Source organism: Phoca vitulina, unplaced genomic scaffold (genome assembly GCF_004348235.1).
Source record: "Phoca vitulina isolate PV1807 unplaced genomic scaffold, GSC_HSeal_1.0 scaffold17, whole genome shotgun sequence".
NCBI classification, from domain to species: domain Eukaryota; kingdom Metazoa; phylum Chordata; class Mammalia; order Carnivora; family Phocidae; genus Phoca; species Phoca vitulina.
This window is the reverse complement of record NW_022589720.1, coordinates 35,193,735-35,218,426: the sequence shown is the minus strand read 5'-3', so window position 1 is coordinate 35,218,426 and position 24,692 is coordinate 35,193,735. Positions and strand designations below refer to the sequence as shown.

The following is a 24,692-nucleotide window of genomic DNA, read 5'->3' as shown; positions in this document are numbered from 1 at the left end:
GCCATCGTTAGGAGATCGTCAACTTCAACTGTCGGAAGCTAGTGGCTACCATGCCTCTGTTTGCTAACGCGGATCCCAATTTTGTGACTGCCATGCTGAGCAAGTTGAGATTTGAGGTGTTTCAACCTGGAGATTATATCATACGAGAAGGAGCTGTGGGTAAAAAAATGTATTTCATTCAACATGGTGTTGCTGGTGTCATCACAAAATCCAGTAAAGAAATGAAGCTGACAGACGGCTCTTACTTTGGAGGTTAGTGAACAAGAAAATGCAACTGAGCCAAACGTTGCTTTGGTTATGTGTCTTTCTCAGAATTTTGGAGATATCATAATGTTGATTTGTGGGTTTTGACTATGAACTTGTGTTTGAATTCTGATAAAAGTGTCTATAATGGTATGTTTTCACATTTCAGTGTCACATGCTCAGTGCGTGTACATTTACTACTGTGTTAGTTGGAGTATCTTTTTACCTTCGCAAACTAGACTGGCTTAAACCAGATGGAAAGTATATTTTTGTGGGAGATGGCTCACCCCAAGACAGTTTTCAGGAGCACAGATTTCATTTATTTTATTGGTTTGCCATCCTCTAAAGTGATTTTCTCATTTATACAAGAGGAACTGGTTCCTCTCCATCATGTTAGATACAGCCCACAGGAGGGGGAGAAGGGGACAGCGGAAGTGAAGAGTGAGCAGCTTCTCTTTAGAGGTGTACCTAGAACTGCCACTATCAGTGCTTATTTACATCCAGTTGGCCAGAATTTAGTTACAAGAGTACCTCTAGGTGTAAGAAAGGCTGAGGAATGTTGCCTCTAGTTGAGTGGTGTGAAAGTCAGGGTTCTCCAGAGAAACAGAACCAGTAGGAGAATCTATATACAAAAGGAGAGTTATTATGAGGCATTGGCTTATGTGAATATGGAGGCTGACAAGTCTTGTGATTGGCCATTGAAAAGCTGGAGACCCAGGAAAACTGGTGGTAGAAGCTAGTCTGGCTCCCAAGGCTGGGAACTAGAGGAGTTGAAGGTATACATCCCAGTCTGAAGGCAGAAGATGAGATGAGATGTTAGCTCAAGATAGGAAAAGAGGGTCGAACTCCCCCCTCCTCCTAGTTTTGTTCTTTGCACACCTCCAGTGGTTTGGATGATGCCCACTCACATTGGGGAGGGCAATTTACTGAGTCCACTGATCCAAATGCTAATCTTATCTGGAAACACCTTCAAAGACACATCCAAAAATTATGTTCAATCTGGACACCCCATGGCCAATCAAGTTGATACCTAAAACTTACCATTGTAAGTGAAATTTGCCTTGCTAAAAACCCTGAAAATTTTAATTGTTTCCAACTTTTTGCTATTATCAGATATATATTGATATTTGTGCACATGTATCAAACTTGCCTAGAAGTTGAATAACTAGGTCAAAAACTATACATATTTTTAAACTGAGATAAACACCAAATTGTTTCTTTGCTGAGACTGCCTGTGTCTACATGCCTTGCCAATTCATTTTGACTTCTGTCCTCTTAATAAGTAAAAATGGCATCCCTTACTTGTTTAGTGTGCATTTCCATTATTAATATTGAGGTTGAAGTGTTCATAGATTTACTCATCATTTATATTTTATTTTTTCTGTTTCTATTCTTTGCATATTTTTCTAATATGTTTTTTGCCTTTTTAAAACCAATTATAGCAACATTCCTAATGTATTTTTGATAGGCTATAACTATTTTCTTCAAGATTGTTATTTCTTTTCTATCTTTATAACTTTCCTTTCATCATTCTGATCTTCATTATTGTTGATTTGATATGAACCTGCCTCTCCTTTCCCTTAAGGTGTCAGAGATTTTGTGTTCCTTAGGTGGGTTTTGTACACTGCAAAATTAAATGTTTTCCATCTTTACCTCTATTTTATTTAGTTTTGCATTTTGTTACTATTTTATCATAGTTTACTATATTTATTATATGTACCTCGATTACATTTTTATTTTAGTATTAAGCCACCCAGCATATATTTGTGAATATAGTGTGAGGTAAGATTCTGTATTTTTCCCCAAAAGAGATAAGTTCTCCACCATCATATATGGAAGATTTCATCCTTTCTGTAAAACGTTAAAATATTTCTTTAATAATATGCTGATATAATATAAACTATGGTGATGATAGCAACTAATACTGTATTGCATATTTGAAAGTTGCTAAGAAAGTAGATCTTAAAAGCTGTCATCACAAAAAAACATTTTGTAACTATAAATGGTGACAGATATTATCTTGATTTATTGTAGTGATCATTTCTCAATACATAAATATCAAAGTATTATGTTGTTGTCATGAGCACGCTAAGAGAGCACACACACGAGTCGTGTCTTTCCATAATGCCAGATTTATTCATCATAAAGCAAGGTTAATGTAATTACAAAGCAGTTTCAGGATTCCAAACTCAGTGACATTTCACTCTTTGTTTAACTTTGCTTCTTACTCATCACACAAAACAAAGCACAAGACAAGTTACACAACAAACAAGATAGTACACGAAGTAGGAAGTTAAGGAACCAAACATGAAGTCAGTCTGTGAGCACGCAGTTGAGATAATGCCTCGGTCTGGTCCGGGTCAGCCCTCAGCATATGCTGCTTATTATGTCCAAGCGGTGGAGGATCTCTGTTCTGTTCAGAGATCAATCGGGCAGAGCTTCAGTGGCGGCTGCCTTTTTGATGTGGTCAGATGTGAAAGGATCAGTGTCTTGAAAGTCTGATAGTTTGCTGCAAAAATCTTCCTTTTTTAAAGGGATTTAATCTGTCTTGGGCCTTTGCAGATCTCCTCTGGTTCTGCTCATCATCAGTTCTGAGTGTGTCATCAGCTGGTGCTAATTTCGGCGGTATCTGGTCTTAGCTGCAACGCCTTTGGTTCTTGGGTCACTGCTTGACATAAGTCACTGCTTGACGTGGGTGATTCCTGTTACTCTCTGTAGTTGTATCCCTGAAACTAACATACTGTGTCAATTACATCTCAAAAAAAAAAAAGAGAAAGAATCCTGGGATGGATGCGGGGATATATATATATATATATATATATATATATATATATATAATATGTATCTACTAGATTTTTATATATCAGGAAGTAAACCATATATTCTGTACATTTTCTAGTATACATGGAGATTCATAGAGGGGCTTTAATCATCCTAATCAAAGATGCTTCCAGATAGTGTTGAGACAAAAGTAAAACTACAGAGGAGCCAATATGCTAATATACGGCCATTAGAGGCTCTTTTGCATAGAGGAAATAATGTTAGAACAAGCAGAAGGGGGACACTATTTTTTCTTCATTTCTTTTCTTAGTTTCTACCAATTCTGTTAAAACATGAGAAACTTAATGATTAATATTAGACCTCTGGTGCTGCAGTATCAGGACTTGGCGAGGTTCATGTTTAAATATTCTTCAACACCAAGAAACTGAAATGTTTTTCTTAGGAAAAGGCAGGAAGTCTGTCTTCAAATATCTGGAGGTTTATCCTGTAAGAGGCAATTCAAATGAAACTCTTCTCCTTCTCATAAGTGAGGTATAGAATAAGTGGTTCTTATTACTTTGTGTTCATCTTTCACAGACTTTATAATATGCCATCTCTTCAGAAGGCTCCTCAGTCAGAATCAATGTCTCCCACCTTTGTGTCTCCATAGTACTTCTCATAGCTTTCCAGGGTCCTGGTCTCAGTCGGCCTCACACTGAAATTAATAGAATAGTTGCCTGTCTTCCCTCTGATATTCAGTGTGTATATCAGAATCAGTAGAGTGCTGTTTAAAGCCCAAGATGCTCAGGCCCCACCCATCAGAGATTCTGAATCAGTAAGTCCAGACTGGAGACAAATTTTTATTTGTTCATTAGAGACTCATCAACCAGTATATCTCATTCCCTAAAAAAAAAAAAAAAAAAAAAAGTAATGATTAAAAAAGTATTCAAATCAAATTAGTAGTTGAAAAAAAGGCAATGAATTTCATTTTGTCATATATAAATAAATATATGCTGAGTTCGAGAAACGTTCTTCAATAACAGCTAAGAAATAGTAGGAAAGGCTTTGAATTTTATTAAATGCTTTTTTTGGAACATATCAAAATAACCATAAGGTTCTTATCCATTAACCTATTGTGCCTGAATAAAATATATCAACTCAAGATAATTCGCTTCCTTGACTTTCCCTCTCACCCATGAAGGACACTTTTGAAGCTTCCAGCTTCCCCTTCTTCCCACTCTTCTTTGTCATGATTCTGTGCTGCCTCGTTAGCCCCTTAGCCTTTTGCGGCAGATTGTTCTAAGGAAGAAGAGATTTGGAAAAGCTAAGACCCCAAAAAAATCTACTTTAGAAAGCACAGAGCATTAATGTTCAAATAAACAAAAAAGAGTAACTGAAAGCTGACGGGGTAAAAAATAAAAGTGTACATGTACAGGCCAAGTGTGAGGGAAGGTGGTTTGGGAGGGAGCACATTTTTGAGGCCATTAGTGGGGGTGTGATAAATATGTAGAAGAAACATCTGGAAAGGACTTTCTGGAAGTGTTATGCATTAAGAGTGTATTTTTACACTTGACATACGTTTTGTCAGTTCAAAGGAGCTTTTAATTACTATGTAGTTATATTTGCTAATATGACTAAGGTTTTATACAAACACTGGAACACTTGTCTCCCTGGATTTATCTGGTTACACTATTAGGAAAGTCAATTACAGTAATGAAGATCCTTGTGTTGAGCCGTAAGACCGTTTCTGGGATAAAAACTACTTTGTCCTGATGTATTATTGTTTTTAACACATTGTAGCATCTCTATAAGTTAAATTGGGCTGTTATTTATTGTTTTGGTGGTTATTTTTGTGATCCCCTAGCTAATTTTGGATATCAGGTTTTGTTTACTTCTTGGGGAGAGTAAGAAAACTTTTTTAAAAAAAATGTATTCTCTAGGAGGTTTAAACAATCTAGGCATTACCTGTCACTTGAAGTCGTCTTAGGTTTCACAAATAAAGCATTGTGTCTGATTCTCTGTCTTCTATGGTTATTAAAGTCCTCCAGCTTTCTACTTCTTTATGAGCAATCATTGAGTTCATCTAATTCAATTGTTCATTGTATTGAAAAGCTTAAAAAAATAAAATAAAGTCTGATGCCAGAGCCAAAATTATACCTTAGAGTTTCTGATGGAATTGAGAGGAGTTGAGATCCAAACATCAGCATATAAAAACAAAATCCCCAGAAGATTCCAAATAATTTTCACATTATATGTATATGTATACATAGGTCCCTTTTTATTTTCAATAAACTTTTAATTTTTAATTTTAGAACAATTTTAGATACAAAATGATTGCAAAGATTTTACAGAGAATTCCATATATCCCATACCCAGTTTCCTATTATTAATATTTACCATTACTATGATATATCTGTCACAATTAATGAACAATATTGATACATTATTAATAAGTACTTAATAAAGCACACACTTTATTCAAATTTTCCTAGTTTTTACCCAATATACTCTTTTCATTCAAGATCCCATTTACTTGTAATGTCCTCTAGTTTACTCTTGGTTTTTGTTTTTTTTTAAGATTTATTTATTTATTTTTAAAGAGGCTGGGGGGTGGGGAAGGAAGGGGCAGAGGGAGAGAATCCTTCAGGTAGACTCCCCACTGAGTGTGGAGCCTGACATTGAACTCGATCCCACGACCCATGAGATCATGACCTGAGCCAAAACCAAGAGTCTGACTCTCAACGAACTGAGCCACCCAGGTGCCCCAGTTTGCTCTTGGTTTTTAGGGTTTTTTAGGCTTTCCTTGTTTTTGATAAACTTCACAGTTTTAGGAGCATTGGTAAGGTATCTTAGAGAATACCTCTCAGTTGGGATTTGCCTGATGATCTCATGATTAGATTGGGGTAAGTTTTTGGGGGAGGAAGATCACAGACATAAAGTGCCATTATCTTCACATCATATCCAAGGGTATTACTATCAATATGTTTTATCACTGTTGATGTTAACACTGATCACCTGGATTGAGGTAGTGTTTGTCAGGCTTCTCCACCATAAAGTTACCTTTTCTCCCCCTTACTCCATACTTTTCTGTTTGAGGGATAGTCACTAGGTGTAGCCCATGAATAAGGACTGGGGAATAATGTTCCACTTTCTTAAGGGCAGAGTATATACATAAACTATTTGAAATTATTCTAAATGGGAAATTGATTTACTCTTACATTTAATTATTTATTTATTATGCCCTTTTTTATTCATCAGTATGGACTGATGAATATTTATTTATAGTTTGGTTTATAATCCAATACTACTTTATTTGTTTTTATTTTTTTAAATTCCTGTGTAGTTAACATACAGTGTTGTATTAGTTCTGGGTGTACAATATAGTGATTCCACAATTCCATATATTACTCAGTGCTCATCTAGATAAGTGTACTCTTAATCCCCTTCACCTATTTCACCCATCCCCCACCCACCTCCCCTCTGGTAAATTATCTGTTTTCTATGGATAAGGGTGTTTTTTGGTTTATCTCTCTTTCCCCTTGCTTCTTTGTTTTGTTTCTTAAATTCCACATATGAGTGAAATCATATGGTATTTGTCTTTTCTCTAACTGACATATTTTGCTTAGTATTATACTCTCTAGCTCCATTCATGTTGTTGCAAATGGCAAGATTTCATTCTTTTTGTGGCTGAATAATATCCCATTGTGTATATACCACATCTTCTTTATCCATTCATCCAGTGATGGACACTTAGCCTGCTTCCATACTTTGACTATTGTAAATAATGCGGCAATAAACATAGGGGTGCATATGTCCCTTCAAATTAGGATTTTTGTATTCTTTGGGTAAATACCAGTAATGCACTTACTGGATTGTAGGGTAGTGCTATTTTTAATTTTTCGAGGAACCTCCATACTGTTTTCAACAGTGGCTGCAGCAGTTTGCATTCCCACCAACAGTGCACAAGGGTCCAATACTATTTTATTAATTATGTTGCTCAAATTGTTCCAGCTTTGGCCATTTGGACCTCTTTCAGTTGGCCTCTGTGTACGTTTGAAACACTCCTGTCATTGTGGTTTTGGGGTTTTTAATTTTTGTTCTTTTTTTGTTGAGTTTTTTTTTTTTTTCTAGCTCTGTAAGATGCTCCTGGAACATTTTGTGTATTCCCGCCCAGTCTTAGATTCAGCCATTTCTGTAAGGATCCCTGGTTCCATTAATTGGAGAGTGGTTTTAGGAACTAAGATTTGGACACCTGGTGTACTATTACTACTGGGCTATCATTACTTCTACACCCTCTCAGATGACAAGGCAAAGAGATATATACTCATATACTAACTTCTGTATATACATATGTCTATAAATATTTCTATGTGTATCCATCTGTTAAGCTAACTATGAGTTCATACTGATATTTCCAACTCTAATCCATTACCACATGGCTTATTTTGACCTTCTTTTCTTATCTGTAATACTTCACTCAAGAGTAAGAAATCTGGTTTCCACTGTATATTTACTTAATTGTTCAATTGTAATATTCATGTGCAGTGGTTTTAGAATTGTAAATCTGTACATCCATAGGAAATAAGTTTATCAACTGGAGTATAAATCTTATGTAAAGTTCTTTTTGCCTCTCCACTCATTTGCAAAGATGCTTCAGTCAGCATCTTATTCCCTAATCTCCTTCAGTGAGGTTGTTTCAACATTTATAATACATTTATATTCTTTTGTTACTTTCTGCATTCTATCCTGAGAACTTCTGACTTCCTAAATTATTTTTTTAATTTGCATAGCATTTGATTTACTTTTTGTGCTGTGAAGTTTTATAAGTTTTGACAAATGCTTACTGTCCTGTATTCACCATTATGATATCATACAGAATAGTTTCACCACCTCAAAAACACTTTTTTGTGTTACCTATTCAACCCTTGCCTGCTCTGAAACTTATGGCAACCACTGATCTGTTTACTATCTCAATAGTTTTTTCTTGTGCAAAATGTCGTATAGTTGGAATCATGTAGTATATAGTATTGGTTTTTTAGAAATTTCAAATTCCAATTGTTAATTGCTATAACATAGGAAATTGAGTTTTATATATTAACCTTTTATCCAGTGACCTTCTATCCTCACTTAATAGGATTTTGGTCAATTCTCTAGGATTTTCTTCATAGATAATCTTGTCATCTACGAATAAAAACAATTTTGTTTCTTTATTTCCAATCCATATACTTTTTATTACCTTTTCTTATTTAATTGGCAGGGATTTCTAGTACTGTGTTGAATTGGAGTAGTGAGGGAAAACATTCATGCCCTAATCTTAGTAGTCCTTGTAGGGAATTTTTTCCCCTTGATTTTGGAGTAAAGCCTCTACTTTTTCACTATTAAGTATGATGTTATTTGAAAGGGTATTTTTTTTGTAGATATTTCTTATCAAATTGAGGAACTTATCCCATTACTGTTTCTGTGAGAGCACAAGCAGGGGGAGTGCCAGCAGGAGAGGGAGAAGCAGGCTCCCCATGAGCAGGGAACCCTACATGGGGCTCAATCCCAGGACCTTAGGATCATGAACTGAGCAGGAGGCACACTTAACCAACTAAGCCACCCAGGTGCCCCAATATTTTTTTAAGTAATCTCTACACCAAGCATGGGGCTCAAACTCACAACCTCTACATCAGGAGTTGCATGCTCTACCAACTGAAACTACCAGGCTCCCCAAGAGGTTGTTTTTTTTTTTTAATACATATATATATCATGAATGGACATTGTATATTGTCAATTTTTTTTCTGTGCCAATTCTGTGATTATATATGGTTTTTCTTCTTTAGCCTGTTGATGTGGTAGGTTACACTGATTGAATTTGATTTTGAATGTTGAACCAGCCTTGCATACCTAAAATAATTTTTAATGGATGCAATTTTCTAATATTTTGATCACAATTTTTCTGTTTATGTTCATGAGAGAAATACCTCGGTACTTACTCTTTCCTGTAATGTAGTTTTTTGTTTGTTTATTTTGGTTTGGTTTGGTTTTGTATTAAAATAATTCTCACCTCATAGAATGAAATAGAAAATGTTCTCTCTGCTTCTATTTTCTGGAAACAATTATGGAGAACTGATATTGTTGCTTCCTTATATATCTGGCAGAATTCATTGATGAAAACATCTGTGATTCATATTTTGCTGGTTATTAATTATTGATTCAATTTCTTTAATAGATAAAAGGTTATTCAAGTTATCTATTTCTCATTGTGTGAATTTAGTTTGTACTTTCCAGGAATTTCTCCATTTCATCTAAATTTTCAAATTTATAGGCATAAAGTTGTTTGTAGTATTCCTTTATTATCCCTTTTTAATTACCCCAGGATAAGTAGTGATGATCACTTTCATTTTGATATTGATAATTTGTGTTGTTTCTCTCGCTCCCTCTCTCTCTGTCCTAGAAAAAAACATTTGAAAATATTTTTAAAGAACTAGATTTTGCTTTTATTCCTGATAATTTTTCCTGGTCCTGAAATCTGTTTTGTCTGAAATTAATATAGCCACTTCAGCCTTCTTTTTTTTTACAATTTTTTATATTGTGGCAAAATACACAAACATAAAATCTTCCATCTTGACTATTTTTAAGTGCATGGTTTAGTGGTATTAAAACAGTCATAATGTACTACCGGTACCACCATCCATCTCCAGAACTTTCTTGTCTTGTAAAAATGCAACTCTATATCTATTAAACAATAAATCCACATTTCCCCCTTCCTCCCAACCCTTGGCAACCATCATTCTATTTTCTGTCTCTACAGTTTGTCTGGTTTGTTTGGAGATACTCTAAGTACCTCACATGTGGAGTCATGTAGCATTTATCTTTTTTGTGACTGGCTTATTTCACTTAGCATAATGTCTAACAAGCTCATCCATGTTGTAGTATGTCAGAATATCCTTCCTTTTAAGGCTGAATAACATTTTATTGTATACCTATATCCCGTTTTATGTATTCATTCATTCATTAACAACTGGATTGCTTTCACATTTATAGCTATTGTAAATAATGCTGCTACGAACATAGATGTACAAATAGCTCTTTGAGACCCCATTTTCAATTCTTTAAGTACATACTCACAAGTAAAATTGCTGGATCAAATAGTAATTCTGTTTTTTAATTTTTTGAGGAATCTTCATACTGTTTTCCATAGTGGCTGTACCATTTTATATTCCCACCAACAGTGCACAAGTGTTCCAATTGCTCCACATTTTCAACACTTGTGATTTTTTTTGTTTGTTTGTTTGCTAGTAACCTTCCTAATAGATATGAGGTGGTATTGTATTATTGTTTTGATTTGCATTTCCCTAATGATTACTGATGTTGAGCATATTTTCATGTTTGTAAGTCATTTGTATATCTTCTTTGGAAAAATGTCTATTCAAATCCTTTGCCTATTTTTGAATCAGGTAGTTTGGTGTTGATTTTTAGGAGTTTTCTATATATTTTGGATATTAATCTCTTATCAGATACATGATTTGCAAATATTTTATTTGCCTGTTTACTCTGCTGATAGTGTATTTTGATGCACAAATTTTTAAATTTTCATGAAGTCTAATACCTGTGCCTTTGGTGTAATATCCAAGAAATAATTGCCAAATCCAATACTGGGGAGCTTTCCCTTATGTTTTCTTCTAAGAGTCTTATAATTTTAGGTCTTACATTTAGGTCTTTGGTCCGTTTTTAGTTAATTTTTATAGACAGTGTTAGGTATTGGCTCAACTTCATTCCTTGCACATGGATGTCAAACTGTCCCAGCACCATTTGTTGAAAAGAATGTCCTTTACTTTTAAATGACCTTGGCACCCTTGTCAAAACTCATTGATCATATATGCAAGGGTTTATTTCATACAACTGTTTAATTTTTTAAAACTATTTCTTAGAGCAGTTTTAGGTTTACCACAAATTGAAAGGAAAGTACAGAGATTTTCCATATGCTCCCTGCCCCCACACATGCTCAACCTCCATCACTCACCAGAATGGCACCAAGAATGAACCTACACTGATACATCATGATACCCAAGTCATGATTTACCTTAGGATTCATTTTTGGTATGATATATTCGATGGGTTTAGACAAATGTATATATTCATCACTGTAATATCATACAGAGTATTATCACTGCCCTAAAAATCCTCTGTGCTTTCCCTATTTATCTCTTCTCTCTCTCTGGAACAATCACTGAACTTTTTATTATCTCCATGGTTTTGCCTCTTCAGGAATGTCATATGTTGTAATAACACAATAGGTAGCCTTTTTAGATTGCCTTTCTTCAGTTAGTAATATGCATCTAAGGTTTGTCCATGTCTTTTTATTGCTTGTTTCTTTTTGGTGCTGAATAATATTCCATTGTCTGAATGTATCACAGTTTATTTATCCATTCACCTAGTAAAAGGCATCTTGGTTGTTTCCAAGTTTTGGCAATTATGAATGAAGCTGCTATAAACATCCAAGTTTTTTGTGGACATGTTTTCAGCTCTTTTGGGTAAATACCAAGGGTGTGATTACTACATTATATGGTAAGAATATTTTTAGTTTTATAAGAATCTGCCAAACTGTCTTTCAAAGTGGCTATACTATTTTGCATTCCCACCAGTGATGAAAGAGAGTTATTGTGTTACATATGCTCACCAGTATTTATTTTCTGTTGTCAGTGTTCTGGATTTTGGCCATTCTAATAGATATGTAGTGATATCTTGTTGTTTTAATTTGCATTTCCCTGATGACATATGATGTGGAACATCTTTTCATATGTTTATTTGTCATGTGTATTTATTCTTTATTGAGGTGTCTGTTAAGGTCTTTGGTCCATTTTTAATCAAGTTGTTTGTTTTCTTATTGTTGAGTTTTAAGACTTCTTTGTATATTTTAAATAAAAATTCTTTATCAAATGTGTATTTTGCAAATATTTTCTTCCAGTCTGTGACTTTCTTCTCATTCTTTTGACATTTTCTTTTGCAGAGCAGAAGTTTTTAATTTTAATGAAGTCTAGCTTCCCAACTATTTCTTTTATAGATTGTGTCTTTGGTGTTGTATAAGGAAGGCATCAGCATGCCCAAGGTCGTCTAGATTTTTCCTATGTAATCTTCTAGGGGTTTTTAGTCTGTGTTTTATATTTAGGTCTATGAAATATCTTGAGTTAATTTTTGTGAAGGGTATAAAGGCTGTGCCTAGATTAATTTTTTTTTCATATGCATGTCCAGTTGTTCCAGCACCATCTGTTGAAGAGACTATCTTTTCTTCATTGTATTGGCCTTACTCCTTTATCAAAGATCATTTGACTGTATCTATAAAGGTCTGTCTCTGGGCTCTCTGTTTTATCTCACTGGTCTATCTGTCCGTTCTTACACCAATACCACACCGTCTTGATTACTGTAGCTTTATAGTAAGTCTTGAAGTCGAGTAGCATCAATCCTCCAACTTTATTGTGTTGCCTATTGTGGGTCTTTTGCCTCTCCATATAAATTTAGAATCAATTTGTCAATATCCATAAAATAACTTGCTAGGGTTTTTATTTGGATTGAATTGAATCTATAGATCAAATTGGGAAGAACTGACATCTTGACAGTTTAAGTTTTTTTTTTTTTTTTTTAAGATTTTATTTATTTATTTGATAGAGAGAGAGAGAGACAGTGAGAGAGGGAACACAGGGGGCAGTGGGAGAGGGAGAAGCAGGCTTCCCGCTGAGCAGGAGCCCGATGCGGGGCTCGATCCCAGGACCCTGGGATCATGACCTGAGCCGAAGGCAGACGCTTAACGACTGAGCCACCCAGGCGCCCCTTGACAGTTTAAGTTTTATCTTCCTGTCCGTGTACCCAGAATATCTCTCCATTTATTTTGTTTTTATTTTATTTTATTAAGAGGGAGTAAGAACTTCTAAGCATGTCAAAACTAAAACTGAAAGCCCTCTTATATTTGTTTAATCTCCTCTAACTCTGTAATATATGTCTTTTTCTAACACTTCTTTATTTTCTCACTTTTATTTTCTGAATCACTTGCATTAATATTTGCTATTTTCATGGTATTTTCAAAGAAAAAGCTTTTTCCTTTCACTAATTTCTAGAATTTTTTTCTTTATGAAATCTTTCATTGTCTTTAGATTTTAGTTTTTTGCTTTTGCTTCTTGAGTGAAAAAAATTAGTATATTTTCAACCATTCGTCATTGTGATGACTGCAGTTTGAGTACATATAAATCTGACTATACTGCTTTGGTCAGATTCCATTGCACTTTTTAGATAGTGATTTATTATTGCTCTTTTTAAAATATTTTTTAAAGTTTATTTACTATTTTTTAAATTAATATCTATACCCAACGTGGGGTTTGAACTCACAACCTCAAGATGAAGAGTCACATGTTCTTCCAACTGAGCCAGCCAGGTGCCTCTATTATTGCTTATTGCTTATTTCTAAAGAGATTGCACTTTCAGTCTGAAGTTATTGCATGAGTTGCCTTTTATTTGTATTTTTAAAATTTTTAAATGGAAACATTTGGAGATGGAATGGTGGAGCAAAAGCAAACACATATTTGAATAGGAAAATTACAGAATATCAAATATGTTAATAAATTGTATTGATAATAAATAGTGCATAAGAAAGATGATAAGATTAAAGGAAATTTATTTTAAAAAGGAATGAAATGGGGATGCCTGAGTGGCTCAGTCGTTAAGCGTCTGCCTTCGGCTCAGGTCATGGTCCCAGGGTCCTGGGATCGAGCCCCGCATCTGGCTCTCTGCTCAGCAGGAAGACTGCTTCTCCCTCTCCCACTCCCCCTGTTTGTGTTCCCTCTCTCGCTGTGTCTCTCTCTGTCAAATAAATAAAATCTTAAAAAAAAGAAAGGAATGAAATGTTCTACAATTACTAGACAGTTAAAAAAATTAAAATGCAATTCTAAGGGTACCTGGGTAGCTCAGTCATTAAGCTTCAGGCTCTTGATTTCGGCTCAGGTCATGATCTCAGGGTCGTGAGATCAAGTCCCACATTGGACTCTGTGCTAGGCATGAAGCCTGCTTGAGATTCTCACCCTCACTCTGCCCCCCCATTCTCATGCTCTCTCTCTCTTTCTCTCTCACTCAAAAAAAAATGCAATTCTATACAGAATATTTTTTTCATTCTCCTACTAATTTCTTAAGACATAACTGATCAGTTCTAAATTTAGCCTTATAAAATTAACCAATGAAGTCATCCCACAGTTTTCAATAGTTTAACAAATATTCTTCCTGTAGTTTATTCCTATAAAAGTCAAATATGTACTTATTCAACCAAACTCACTTCAATAAGAAATTCTGTAAAATAATATTTTGTTTGGGTTCCATGCTTATAGCCACATTTATATTTTCACTATGGGGACTTAAAGTGGCTATTAGTGGACCTCAGAGTACTGAAAGCACAATCTTTTAGTGGATAGTTTATGGGGAAAAAAAATAGGTCTGCATTACTTTCAATTCTTTTATACATACAGTTGATATTTGTTCAAGTTAAACACCAAAGAAGATAATGAAAGGCAATTAAACCCTAATAATAACAAATCATACTTATTTAGCATGTTAAGGCTTATAATTCCTACCTCTTTAAGTATCTGATATGGAATTTTAAAATGAAGAGAAAAGACTCTTGTTTTATACTTATTTTATATTTGCATGGCCGACGGAGGCAACTTCATAGTACAATTAAACGGAAGAGCAGGGATCAACTGAGGGGAACACTCTCTCCCCTCTTCTCAAATGTCTGAACTAAATGAACATAATCAGCACACCAAACATTCCAACTGAATGGCAAGCAAAATGGTGAGATATAGAGACTTACTCAAAGAAAGGTCAAACTCAGAGTTTTGTATTCTTTGTCTAAATTGATTTATTTCTACAATAATACAGAATATATTTCTAGATCAAATTAGTTTTGTTTTGTTTTGTTTTAACTCAGAGAAGTTTTTGTTTTGTTTTTTTTTTTCTGTGTGTGTGTGTGTGTGTGTGTCAAGGTTGGGGAAAGAGTGTTAGGTCAGCACATGCACCATCTCATCCAGTGTTCTCACCAACAGAGGTCCTAAGTAATGTTCTAGGAGAGATAGTGCAAGAGAATGAACATAGAGTAAGTGCCTAGCACATTCATAGTCCCTGGGGATACAGTAGTGAACAAAATAGACAAAATTCCCCATAGTCATGTAGCTTGTATTTTATGGGGTGCTTAAATTTTAGAAATAAAAATTTAATAAGGAAAACTAAATTACTGAAATATTAAACTGCATTACCACATGGTGATAAATGCTTCTAAGAAAATTAAAGCTAGGAGGAAGCATAAGGAATACCTCCCTGCCCGTACAGCCAGTTGGGGAGTAGGTCCAGGCATGTAGGATCGATTACTTGGGAGTCCCAGGCTTCCCATTGGGAGTGATGGTGAGTGAGGACAAAGCACCTGTGAGACCAGTCCTCATGGCTCTGGCCACGTGGATGGTGAGGCAATGAGTTTGGGGTGTTAAAGGAGTGAGGGTCTTGTTTATAGGAAGAGGAGGTTCCTGGGCTCCTCTTGACTCTTCCCATGAGGGAAATTTTATAAAATAAGCCTCAGAGATGTTAAATAACCTGGCCAAGGCCAGTACCTGAAAAGTGACAAAGCCAGGTTTCAAACTCAGCCATGAATCTGAACTTAAAGCCTGTGTTTTGTCTACTGTAACTCACTACCTCTTATGAGAAAGCATGATGGTTGTCCTCTAGAGTGTAAGCATTAAACATCAGCTAAGCCTTAGCTTCTCTTCAAAGGCGTCCATGGCCCATTTATATGTGCATTTGTTAAACACCTTTGAAATCTGTTCATATGTTCAACTGACCCTCCTATTAAAGTAATCATATTACTAATACATTATCCACTGAGTAAGGTAAAATGACATTAATATGCCTCATTAAAATTTCAAATAATATATCTTTTATTCAATAATTTATGATTTTAAAGAAAAACATCTGTTTTTCGAATATAATGTGTTTCATTATTGTTGGTATCTCTATGTACTTACCTCTTGTCATTCCATACCAAAGTGTTCTCGTTGATTCCGTTTCCTAATTTTCTTTCCTTCAAAATATTTGTCTCATAAGTTCTTCTTATGGTTAGTCATATGAAACAAACCTACCAGAAGGAAAATAATTCCCATGATTGTTGCCATTATAAATAATTTCGTATTAAGTGCTGCTTTAATGTCTAATATTTTGCCAGCCTTAAGGAGCCTGCCAGGACTTTATATAGCTGATGCTTACATTTAGAATTTTTATGTCCAAAATGCATTTGGCCAGATAGTGATTATCTGGTATTTTTATATTTAGAGCCACAGATTTGAAAAACCACAGTCAATCCCTGTCATGGTGACTATTCATGAAGAAGACTGAAGCATCTGTCAATCCGTACTTAACAGTTGATTCCACCTCTAGTACATTGTACACTTCTAAAAGCTGATACAGATTTTCTAGAAAGTGTGAAGAATCTGGTGATAGTAAAGTCAAAACTTGATTAGCTCAATTCTTCCACTGTATTTATAAGAAGACCATAGCAGAGGAAAACGATAAATATTCTTGTTGATTTTTTTTTTGTTTTATTGTATTTTGCTTCTTTGTGTGTTCTCTCCTTCTACTAGGCTTATGAAATAATTGTTTCAATAGTGATAAGACAGATATGACAGATTTTTTTTGCAGGTTTTAGCCCACCTGGGAGTCTATCTATACCAGATAATGTACAACCACAACTTTGCTAAGTCATCAGGTGAGAGAGATTTTAATCCCCATCTGTATCCTCACATCACAGTTCTATGATTCTATCAAGTCATGTATACATGCACCAATACATAATAAAGAATTAAATCCAAGCATCTGAGACACTTAATGAAAATCAGGACAAACATTAAGAAGACATTTTATTTGTGGCGCCTCAGTGGCTCAGTCGGTTAAGTGTCCGACTCTTGATTTTGGCTCAGGTCATGATCTCAGGGTCATGGGATGGAGTCCCACATTGGGCTCCATGCTCAGCACGGTCTGCTGAAATTCTCTCTCTCCCTCTGTCCCTCCCCCCCCACTCTCGCTCTCTAAAATGAATAAATAAATCTTTAAAAAAAAAAAGACATTTTATTTTGAAGTCATAGTGTCTTTCTCCCTTTACTAAAGTAGAAAAGGAGGAAGACATGAAAGAAAAGGAGGGGAAAACAGAAAGGTCCTTGTTACAGGTGCCCCAAAATAAAAGCACTTTCTGCTTTCATTCATTCTGCAGCTATTCTTTCCACACAGGTCATCTGAATTGTGACCTCTGCCCTCTATATGAAGAAGGTTAATATCCAAATCCTTTAACATAATCTCCAAAACTCTGTACGATCTGGCCCAACCTATCTTCCTAGTCTCAACTCATATCTTTCCCTCCAGATACCCTTATACTGACCCCCAAGACTGCTAGTTCTTAGGCAAGCAAAGGTTGCCTTTGCAAAGATGATCCCTTTGGTTAAAAAAATCCCTCTCCACTCTTCAGTCTAATACATTGCTTCTTGTATTTTTTGAGACACCACTCAAATATTTTTTTTCATCTCCCTTGGCAGATGATTTTTTTCTCTCTGCTTTCATAGCACTTTAACCTAACTGATCATTGAACTGTTTTCATCATTATTTTGTATGTCAATCTTTCATATTAAATTATGAATTTTATGAGCTTAGACACTATGGTTTCATCCCATTTCAACATGAGGCACCAAAGCACAGTGATTGAACTATAACACATTCAATAGGAACTTGTACAATGAGTGGATGAATAGATGGGTGGATGGGTGTGCATGTGAATATATTTTCCCTTGTCTCTACTCTTTATTTCTATTCCTTCTGCTAATTTCTCTCTAGCCCAAAAATAAGAAAAGCACTTAAACATCCCTTTCATGGGGGTATTATACTGTGTTAAACTCATTGTCTTGGGGCGCCTGGGTGGCTTAGTTGTTAAGCGTCTGCCTTTGGCTCAGGTCATGATACCCAGGGTCCTGGGATCGAGCCCCACATCAGGCTCCCTGCTCCGTGGGAAGCCTGCTTCTCCCTCTCCCACTCCCCTTGCTTGTGTTCCTGCTCTCGCTGTGTCTCTCTCTGTCAAATAAATAAATAAAATCTTTAAAAAAAAATAAAATAAACTCATTGTCTTTATCTCAAGATAGGAAATCAATGTAAATAATGATAAATTGTAAACTAAATGAAAGAGAAGGCATTATTTATTTCTAAGAAATGTGTTAATATTTCAATTACTATCTATCTAATTTTAAATTAATCTTACAATATTAGGGATCAGATAATATGGTTTTAGAATTTAAAGCAACAGAATCAAGAGCAACGTTGTCTAGCAGAACTTTCTGTGGTGAAGGAAATTTTCTCTACTCAACACTCTTCAATAGGATAGCCACTAGCTATATGCAGCCATTGAGCATCTAATGTGAATGTGACTGAGAGATTGAATATTTAATTTTATTCTATTGTAATTAATTTAGATTAAATATAAATAGCTACATGTGACTACTGTTGGATAAAACAGTTCTAGATTACTGTAAGAATGGGGTGAGAGGGATTTACAAGGCAGTTGTATCTAAGATGATATAAAGGGGTGTTATTTGTCCTCTGTTCTTAACTCTAGTCTTCTTGGAAATATTCTAATTTTTCAAAAAAAGATTTTTATTTCATGCTAAGCCCAAATATCCCTAAGTTCATTTAATTCATAAAGGAGGCAAATGATATTGCTTTTCTTCCTTTCTTTCCTTCATTCCTTTCATTTTTCCTTCAACAACTAAATATTGAAAATCTTCAATGTTCCAGGCAGAATTCCAAGTTTTTGTCATATAGTAACAAATAAGATAAAACCTTAGCATTCATGGATATTATAGACACCCAATAGGCAAAAAATGAATTAATGCATGAAATAATTTCAAGTAGTAGTAGATGCCATGAAAAAAAATAACAAAGCAGAGTGACAAAAGAACAGTTGAGCATAGACCTTGGTAAAAAGAGACAGCTAATCCATATAAAAGTTTCTGAAGTGGGAACATAGGTGGTGAGTTCCAGGAACAAAAGAATGCCAGTATTGCTAAAACAAAGAGAGAGGTTGAACGACTTATTGGAGGTGAGCTCAAAGTGATGTCCAGAAAATAGAACTGATGGGCATATGTAGACCATGATTATAAGTTGATCATTTGAAGATGGATCAAGAACTCTAACTTAGCTTATGTGGAAAGGTGTGAACAGTGAACAAGAAGTGAAATTAATGAAGTGGATGTCCTTATGAGATAGGAAAATTGTCGAAGTTAGAGCAATAGAATAAATTGAATTGGAACTACATAAAGTGATGATCTGAATGGAGGTTTGGGAGTTGGTTAAGTTATTGGTGATAATGAGTTCTAGGATATGACCATTGAAATAATGGCTACATAGGAATTTTAAAATGAAAGATTGTTATTAGAGAATTAATCAAAGGATACTGAGGCCAATGTGTTGGACAGAGCATCTCCAAGCATTCTGATGGACACAGTGATGACATGCTTTAAATGTTATGATAGGAATTATCTATATTTCAGTGAAGGCATACTGAAACTAAATTATTGCTCTCCTTTTAAGACTATTTTTTTCTTTTATATATTATTTATACTCTCTTATTTTCTTTCCATCTCTAATGTTTCTTTGTGATTTATTTGAAGCAATTATATAAAAGAGGCACAGGGACTACAGGACTAAGAGATTCCTATTATACTGAAAACTTACAGAAGATCATTTTACATTTTTATTTATATCCTCAACCATGGCATATTCCATGATACATCATTTTTATTGAATAAGAATTTGTGGCAGTGAATCTAATTGGGAGCCAACTTTAATTAAATAATATTTCGTATCATTAAGTCAACTAACAAATTTATATTGTTATTTATATTTCTTTTCTATTTATATTTCTTTTCAATTTTTTGAACTATTTATATTTATATTTATTTTTATTTTTATTTCTTTTCAATTTTTCAAACATAAAATTATAGTGTCTACTCTTCTTTGTTTTTCCTACAAGTTCTTAACAAAAGTCACAAATGTGAACCGGATATTGGACTTAGTATTTTGATAATATCTTACTTAGTGCTGCATAGAGTAGCAAGATTCCTTTTTCGTTACTTCTTTTACTGCTTCTGTGTTTTTGCTCTCCAGCCTCACGTTTGGCTTTCAAAGCCTCAGCATCACATTGCTGACTAAGTACTTCTTGCCCTACTTCAGCAGATCTGCTCTTCCTCCATCGCAGCTGGGTATGATGAGTGAGCTAACATTAGCAAAGCATTTTGAGTTCTTTGGATAAAAGTTTTGTAAACCATCATTATATTGTGACATTCTTTTTAAGGACCATTATCATACTTCATTGTAGTTTCTGGACTCTAAGAGAGAAAATGAGGGAGAAGTGTGTCTCTAGGTAGGCACATTTCAACAAAGTGTGCATGGAAAGAGCTGGGATTCAGATTTTTAATTTTAATATAATCTTCTTCTCCTCTCACTTTTTCTGTCCTATGCTACCAGATTAGAGTGAGGTGAGGTGACGTAAGACCATCTTTCTGTGGGTATAATAAGTGTCTCTTTTGAGGCATTAAGTGTACCCTTGGAAACAAATTTTCTTTGACATTCTCAGAGTCACATTTTTATCCTATATAAGACTTAACAGATATGCATATGAAACATGACAGGCTCTTTACCATACCATGAGTCTCAAACATTTCTAAGATTTTATTTGATAAATGCCCAACACATACTGTTTATGATCTTAAGAATCCACTCTTTGAACAGGTTCATTCGGAAGGCGACGATATCCTGTGGTTGCTTTATGTGCATCATTGCCGGTGGACAGATGGCTGGTTTCTCACTGTGTCCTCATTTCAACTCTATCTCTAGCTTGCTCCTTTTCCAAGTAGCCTCCCACTTGTGCTAATAACAGAGGCTTTTTATTCTGTGCCCAGGTTTTGCTTACTCTTAAATTTAGACCCTCCCCTTCAAGTCTTAAGGTCTATATTGCTAAAACTATACAACTGCCCCAGTGATTTTTCCCTACTGAACCACATTCAGTTTAAAAGTTTATGTCTGAAGAGCCTAAGCATATTTTATTGTTTGGTTATTTCTCTCTCATAATATTGCAAATTAAACAGTCAGATCCTATCTTTAGGAACAAAACTGCAAAAGGATTAGGAAACAGCATGATATGGCAAAGTACTCAGCATCCACAGAGCCAGGTTCTAGTCCCATCTTTGTCAATGGACCCAACTTTATGTCCCCAGACAACTAGTTTAACATCTAGGGGTTTGGGATCATCATCTGCAAAATGAGATTATTAAGATAGACATTCTCTACAGTCTTCCAGTACTATGATTATGTTGAAATTGTACTCTTGGGGATGTAATCTTTTTGCCGGCTTGCTTGTTTTAATAGCTTTCTGAGAATCCAAAATGTCTCTTGCCTATTCTAGAGTCTGTGACATTTTTGAATGAATGAGGATCGTATATTTTGTTTGTAGTATTATCTTTGAGGATATTGTATAAGACAAGACCCTGGCATTTTGAAAAGAAATGGAGGCAGGTGATATTTGTGATGATTCATGCCCTAGTGGATAAAAATTAACTACAGCTCTTTTTCATGGATAGTGAAAAAAATAGAAAGTGTCAGGGGCTGGTTGCAAAGCTCTTTGGAATGCTACAGAAGGATACTGTTTGAGGCTATAGGTATTGGAGTCAGATCTTGAGATGCTGTTGTGCCTGGAGAAAGTCACTGATCTTCCCCCAGCCCCTGTTTCAAAATCAGGGGCTGTAAAGTCAGGATAATAATAATTCCTACTTCATTAAGCTTGCTTAGGGGAATAAATGATTTAACATATATAAAATACTAAGAACAGCACCTGGAACAGAATATGTGCTGTGAGGTAAGGTAGTAATGAAAGTAACAGTGTTGGTATACTCTAGAGCAGCAGATGCATGTATAACATGTCACTGAGGTCTTATTGATTCAGTGCTCATGTGGAGTGAATCAACACTGGAGAATCTGATTGTCAATGTGTATATTCTCCACAATGTTAGTCAATGTTAGTCTTCATCCAGTAACAGAAATTCACTCTAAATCAAGTGTGTGAATGGTGCGAAGTAGGGACATAGGGGTGGGATAAATAATCTTGAAAGCTTTTTCAAATTAAAGATATCTTTAACTCTGAAAATTCTAACCTCTTAACTATATATACCCCTGTGTGTATGCATGCACACACACACACACACAAAAGAAATAATACTGTAGGATTTAATAAAATCCAAGTTCTCCAAACAACTAGTGTTTAATGTGCAAGGCATTGTACTAAGTAATTTCACATATATCATATAACTCCATATTAGATTAAAATAACTACAAAAACATGTAATATTTACCATTTTCAATATCAATTTTTAAGTGCATTAGGAGGGAAATGGAATAACAAATATATATGTTTTCAAAAGCTGAATTATTCAGAAACATTTTTGTACAATTTAGAATTAGGAGGGATCTAATCCATTTTCTCATCACCTTATACAAATGAGGAGCCTGAGACACTATCATTTTAGTGCACTATCATTTTAGGCCACTACTCTTCATAGAGTAACAGGTGCATTTTCTGCAAGTTCTTACCAATGCATTTCAGAAAATAAGGATTCTTTCCTCTTAGACTGAATTATCAACACACTGCACACATACATACTCGTGCACACAAATTCCTTCTGGACTCTTGCTAAGTAACCTGAATTTACTAATTCTAAGCATGTTCCAATTAAATGTGACTGTTTTGATCTATCTATTATCTATAGAGATAGTTCTTTGTGGTTGAATTTACTTACAAGTGAAGAATGAAATTACCAGTCAGAATAGTTCACCAAAAAGATAATGAAGTGGAAAAAGTTTAGTGCACTTTAAATTGCATTTTATCACCTATTTTGTAGGGTATTATACATTTATTGAAATGTTTGAGTGTACTTAGCAAATTTAAAATGCCAGAAGTTTTAAAAAGTTTCCTCATACCTGATAACATGTTGCAAGAGAAACATATTAACAACACATGAATGTTTTAATGGCATGCGGTGAGTGGTTCCCTTTGCTGGAATATGTATGTGTGCACCAAAGAAAGGAATAGAAGGTTCCAAAGGTATGTCTAAATATTCCTGATACTAGCAAGTCAATTAAGAGCCACTCACACTATCATACTAGACAAGAATGACAATATTAAATAAAGTCTAATACAGATCAGACTGTTTAAAGAAACAGCATTTGAAATCTTAATTGAATTCATTGCACAGTGCAATGGTTCACTTATTAATTCAGCACATATTTACTTATCTTCCTATGGTAAGAAATGAGCATGTTAAAATTTCTCATTTCCTTGGAGTTTACAAGATATTCATAACTATAGAGCCCAACCACCAGTGCTTCCTGCTTCAATAAAAGACTGGAAATATTGGTGCAGTATTTATGAAATACTGAAATCATTTTTATATGTGCAATATACATGTCTTTGCATATACTACTATAAGTTGGAAGAGAAAGATGATGCAATATAAATGGACTCAATTTCCAATAGGTTACATTTTTAAAGAACTAATATATGGGCAAATAAAATTATTATTATCAATATATATTTATGATACGATAATGATATATGTATTATCATTATATATATTGAGAGAGGAACCAAAATAAGACTCCCATATATTGTCTTCTATGTATCTCCCCTTTCGCCTACCTAATTAGACTGGAAGTAATACAGAGAAAAGTTGATTTCTAGTTTCTGAGAATCTTGGGCTTGGTGTGGCATGATTTTGGCTTCAGTGCTTTTAGTACCAGGGCATTCTGGTTATAACTGCATAGTTCTGAGCAAAGAAGGGACTTGAACTAAGCCATTTGATCATTCTGGCGTCTGAAGTTTTTGACTGAACTTCTCTTTGGTTTAAATTAAACACACAGGTGCCTGATCACTTCTTTGCATTGTGTGACACAGCTTTACAAAGATAAGTGTTATTGATGGAGATTAATTTTTCTAGGTTGACTTGATTTCTTTGTACTGCAATAAGATCCGTTGTGGAAGGACAAGAGGATGTTACAACAAAGAATAATATGTATTATAGGATTTCAAAATACTCGTGCTCCAGACAGATAATCTTACACGGAAAATTTCGGCATGCTAAATTAGGGGAAATGAGTATACTTGAGCAAATACATTCTGAAAGTATCATTTTGCATCTTGGGTTTTTATTATAAGACTACATTCTTGTTTGAGAGATTAAAAAAAGAAATTTTAAAACTTAATTATAACTCCTCTCCCCCAATCTGAACTTTATCCAGTAAAAGTTTACAGCTATCCAAAGCCTTAGTTGTTATAAAGTTTTTTAATTATGTAGTTGCTAAAAAATTAAATTTGTCTTTTGTATATCTCCCCAAAGCAATAAAGAGAGTTTGTCAGAGAAGATTGGGAACTGATGGTGTCTGATACCTTATGAATAAGAGAATCACAAAGTGTTGCTGAACAAATCCTAGGTCATTTCTGGTTTGTGAAGCCTTTCTGAAGTACTCATTTGTCAAAATTACCATTGCGGTGTGTGTGTGTGTGTGTGTGTGTGTGTGTGTGTGTGTGTGTGTGTGTG

General features: G+C 34.8%; 1 protein-coding gene across 1 annotated transcript in view; it reads left to right on the top strand.

Annotated features, from left to right (window-relative positions):
- Window positions 1-24,692, top strand: part of HCN1 (hyperpolarization activated cyclic nucleotide gated potassium channel 1) — a 391,500-nt gene that overhangs the window by 341,147 nt on the left and 25,661 nt on the right. The window contains exon 6 of the mRNA XM_032415216.1: window positions 12-252. Within this exon, the coding sequence (XP_032271107.1) occupies window positions 12-252 (241 nt within the window). The remainder of the gene's footprint in view (window positions 1-11; window positions 253-24,692) is intronic.